Source organism: Phoenix dactylifera, chromosome 2 (genome assembly GCF_051530095.1).
Source record: "Phoenix dactylifera cultivar Ajwa chromosome 2, Ajwa_hap1_PhDact_Kaust_v1.1, whole genome shotgun sequence".
Taxonomy (NCBI): domain Eukaryota; kingdom Viridiplantae; phylum Streptophyta; class Magnoliopsida; order Arecales; family Arecaceae; genus Phoenix; species Phoenix dactylifera.
Genome location: NC_143191.1, coordinates 56,981,919 through 56,986,292, shown reverse-complemented (window position 1 = coordinate 56,986,292; position 4,374 = coordinate 56,981,919). Strand labels below are relative to the sequence as shown.

General features: G+C 36.6%; 1 protein-coding gene across 1 annotated transcript; it reads left to right on the top strand.

Annotated features, from left to right (window-relative positions):
* Nucleotides 1–232: 232 nt before the first annotated feature.
* Nucleotides 233–3,724, top strand: LOC103699604 (uncharacterized). The gene is made up of 5 exons (XM_039123997.3): nt 233–388; nt 499–612; nt 2,889–2,959; nt 3,044–3,109; nt 3,204–3,724. Exons 1-5 carry the CDS (start codon nt 334–336, stop codon nt 3,468–3,470), a joined length of 573 nt encoding a protein of 190 aa, XP_038979925.2. The 5' UTR covers nt 233–333; the 3' UTR covers nt 3,471–3,724.
* Nucleotides 3,725–4,374: the final 650 nt, after the last annotated feature.

Here is a 4,374-nt window from a genome sequence, read left to right as displayed (position 1 = left end):
AATGAAAGGGAGATCGATACAAAAATAAGATGGTTATATGTATAATTTTTTAAAATAAATATGTAATAAATTATATTGACAAAATTATATAATTAAAAAAGTGTGAACTCTAACCCAGGGCCAGGGCATAGATCTCTCGAGCCAATGATCTAACCCTAATCAGCTTTACCAGCTGAGCCCATTGTGGGTCGAACATTTATGAGACCGAATCCGGTCAAGCCCTATATCTAACCGGACCAGAATCCAGATTCCGTAAACCCGATCCGATCAGACTCCGAGCTGTTGTGCCCTTTTCCTGCGTTTTCTAGGGTTTTGCGATCGAGAACGGCAGCCATGGCGGAGTCCAGAAGACAACTACTGGATCAACCTTCGAGACCGTCGATCCTTGGTACTCTTAGAGTCTCTGGCAATTGATTTCTCTTTTGTTTGATTTAGTTGGTGAATGCGCAATTTTTTCCGGTATCGTTTCCGTGCTTCAAAGCGCTACTTTCTTTGCAGAGACCCTTCTCTTGGGGAATACGGACTCTGCGCCCAAAATCCCACGGAACAATGCGCAAGTCGATGGGAACGAGGAAGGAAGGCCTCTCACAACCGCAGTACCTAAGAGCCAAGGTGAAGATTAGAAATTTATGCCCTTTTCCATTAAAAATGCTTTTTTTGGGACATTAAAGATTAATTTCATCCATCTGGAAGTACAGTAGAGGTATAATTGGATTCTTCAATGAGATTACACGCGAAGAAGTGGATTGATAATTGTCTCTCTTTTTTTCACTTCGAAAACTTGATTTGGCCAAAGAAGTATGCTGGTACTAGATTTAGTGAGTGATAAACTAGTGGTTGGGGAAAAGGTATCTGCTTTGTGGGTCGGCTTTAGTAGATCGATCTATAATTTGTCATGAACGGACTCAAACGACCGAGCCAACCTGTACTAATGCCCGTGGATACAGGGAGAGTCCGCGTAGCTTGCAGCAATGGATATGGTTGTTGTGAAGATGTCATGACAAAATACTAGCAATACTGTGGAATTCACAGGTTAAGGAGGTGTTCTTTTCTGTGGTTTAAAAAGATGATGAATTTTTGCAAGGAAGTCACTAGGTTCAGATGTGTTCACAATGGTGTAGTGTGTTGACTAATGGTGGGGAAGATGGAGCTCTAGAAGACTTGAAGAAATCCTTGTGGAGGACATGCATGTCGTTATTTATAGTTTAAAACATCACTTTCAGAAGAGATTTCATCAGTAATAGGTGGAAACTTGTGATGATATTATTATGAGATGGTGTTTACCATACAGCTTAAGAGAACCACTTGCTAAACAATGAGATTCTCATGGATTTTTTTTCTACACTGTTGTTAGTCAAAGGTAACTGATGTGCTTCCTCAGGTAGAATAATTGGTGGTTAACCTTCATAATGCATAGGTAATGTCCTTACGTGGTAACTTACTAAGATTGCAATCTTAAGATGGATCTTCATACCATAATTACTGCATGTTTAAGAAGGAACATAATAAGATACCTCCTGTTTCATTGCCAGCTTGTTGGATGATTTGAAGCCCTCTCCTGACTTGATGCAGATTAAGTGGGTGTTTGATCACCTTCTTGGTGGTTATCATCAAATATTATGGTAAAGTTGGATGATGAGGGGGGAGGTATAGACTTTTTCAGCATTTCTTGGAAGGCTTGACATGAAAGAAGTAATTGACGAAAGGCTAAATCAGTTCTTCAAAAAAAAAAAAAAAAGAAACTCTTCATTGTTGATTGGAGTAATGATTAAAAGCTTGTGGAAAACTTATATTTGAGAAACTTTAGTTGTCAATTTATGCAGTTATTCCAACAAAACCATGCTCAAAACTCAAGTGGAAGAATGTGCTAGTATCTTGTGGGGAGAAGAGATGTCCTTGGAATAACCTGTATTGTTGATTCTATAGTTCTTTCAGAATGAAAGAATTTAATAAAGTGGATGCTCATGCTTCAAGGGTTGTCCTTGCTAATGGTTGTTTGTTTTCAACCTTATTGGCAAGTCTTCTCACAAGCATTTTTTATCAGAGCTCATGGATAATGCACCTTGAAAGTTTTTCAGATTGCAGCACCAATTTTTGAAGACCTGACCATAGAAAACTGAAGAGGTCCAGACACCAAAACTTGATGGTTGATAATACGGAAGATAAACCACTTCAGGATAATGTAGCTTTCATCATATATGGTGTTGTATCAAGGTGTTACCAGGTCAAAAAATCTTGAATCAGCATGCGTGGTAGGGAGTGGTCTATATGTAACAAGTAGACTATCTTGAGCTTATTTATTTTTCTCTCTAAGCTTTCTATTTCGTTATAGATAGTATACTCAACTAGGTCAAGGCACTTCCTTTTCTTTAAACTGTGTTTTAGTTTGTTCTTATACTGTTAGTATTTGCCTTCAACTTCTTTTCTGTCACAATGAGGCTTCTTGATACTTGACATGGATCTTTCCCTAATTCTATGCTGTTGCCCTTTTTGGATAAAAGAATAGGTATATTTTTGATATCTTCATCATCATTTATAAGTTTCCATTGGCGATCAAAACAAACTACAATCAGGATTTTGCTGGATGTAGAACATAAAAATAGCTTCTGTTGATATGATCCATTTTGTATATGATTCGTTATAATCAGCGTAGCTTTTATATACTCCATAAATTAGAACCTATTTTTCATGTTAAAATATCAAGGCTTATCAGAAAATAAAATGATAGTTTTGATTTGCGTTTCTAATATCATAATTATGATTTTATGGTAGTCATGGTGATTTTACATTCTCGTTTACATGTTATGTCTTGAAATATGTAGAGTAGTAAGGGCTTCACATATGATTTAACTCTTTGATCTCATTTTCTTAATCGATTTGTGCTTCAGTTCTTGGAAAAGTGAGAGATTTTTTAGGAATTATGACCAAAGCTAATGAAAAATTGGAGCTCGATGCACAAGTAAGCTTTTCATTATCAGAAAGATTTGATTATTTTTCTGTTCTATTCCTTTTTGCAATTGATGCCTGATCTGCACCATTGCAGAAGAATTCTCGTGCAGACTATGATATAGAAGTTCTTAGTGGGAATGAAAAAGAGTACATTGAGATGGTAAATGAATTAGTTTGTCAGCTAAAACATAATTTAGAAATTGTTCAATCTTTCTTGGGTTTGTTGACTGATGATGGATGTAATGTATTTGCAGGATTTGCTTTTGGGTGTTGCCAACCTCCATAGTGCTGATGCTGTGGCAGCAGCTGAGGCTACATTAGGTGGCTTTCGACCAACCATGAACTCCGTTAGTAGCAGCTCCTCTGACACAGAAGATGATACTGATGATGACAATGATAGTGGCAATGAGGACCCAACTACATGCGACTTGGACAAGCCTAAGAAATTCAATTCAGACAATGATGAGTCATTGCATAATAATAAGCCAAATAAGCGACCAAAGATTGTTGTCCTCGACTGAAATAGTTGTTTTTTACAGGCAGCGTTCCATAGAGATCACCAGAATGTGATGATCGTCAAAGAGCAGCAGGTTCAGTCATCACTTAATGCTCTGCTCGACCATGAGTTTTTTTTTTTTGTGTGGGGCAGGGGGGGGGGGGGGGGGTTGTTGGTTGTTGGAAGAAAGATCAACCGTGAGTTTAATATATGAATTTTTGGATGTCCCCTTTCAAGTTTATTGTGCTTCTTGCAATTAAGATTTCTCAGATTACATTATGTGTCATAAAGGTGGACGTGAAGTATATTTCTGTGTGATAGCTTTTGTCACACCATAGAATCATTCTAAGGTCTCTGCACAGAAAATACAGTGTATAATATTAGCTATAAATGCTTACTTCTAGTATTAGTTGGTTTCAATCTCTAGTTTTGCATATAAAAAGATCATAGTTGGAAATGGAAATGCTGCTAATGTTTCTACATGCACAAACTTATTATATGAAAAATGTGAAAGATAAAATTATTCATAGCTCCTTTTTCAAAGTACAAGTAGTTTTAGGTCTACTGGTTTTATGTACTCTTATCAATCTAGGAAGGAGATTGCTTCCATGACACCAAACCCAATGGAAAACGAATAATAAAAAGCAAAAACCACACTATAACAACTTTTGAAGGGGAAAAGCTTGAAGCATATACTTTATGGTATAATAAAAAAGATTCTTTAAAAATGTCATCATATAGTTGTCCAAAATTTCATGATAAAGAGGATAACCATCTATCCCCCGCCGCCGGCCCCCCCCCCTCAAAAAAAAAAAAAAAAAACGGCAACTCAATTAGGATAAAAATAGCATGTGTAATTTGCTGAAAGTTATGAAACTTACAAAATTAAGTCCAATAAACTACTTTCATGTAATGTAAGTAATATATGT

What these genes read in the sequence shown, in the direction of transcription:
- LOC103699604 (XM_039123997.3), top strand. Translation starts at nt 334, where the DNA reads ATGGCGGAGTCCAGAAGACAACTACTGGATCAACCTTCGAGACCGTCG. An exon ending in AATTGGAGCTCGATGCACAA is followed by an intron (nt 2,960 to 3,043) that starts GTAAGCTTTTCA and finishes GCACCATTGCAG; the next exon opens with AAGAATTCTCGTGCAGACTA. An exon ending in AAAAAGAGTACATTGAGATG is followed by an intron (nt 3,110 to 3,203) that starts GTAAATGAATTA and finishes ATGTATTTGCAG; the next exon opens with GATTTGCTTTTGGGTGTTGC.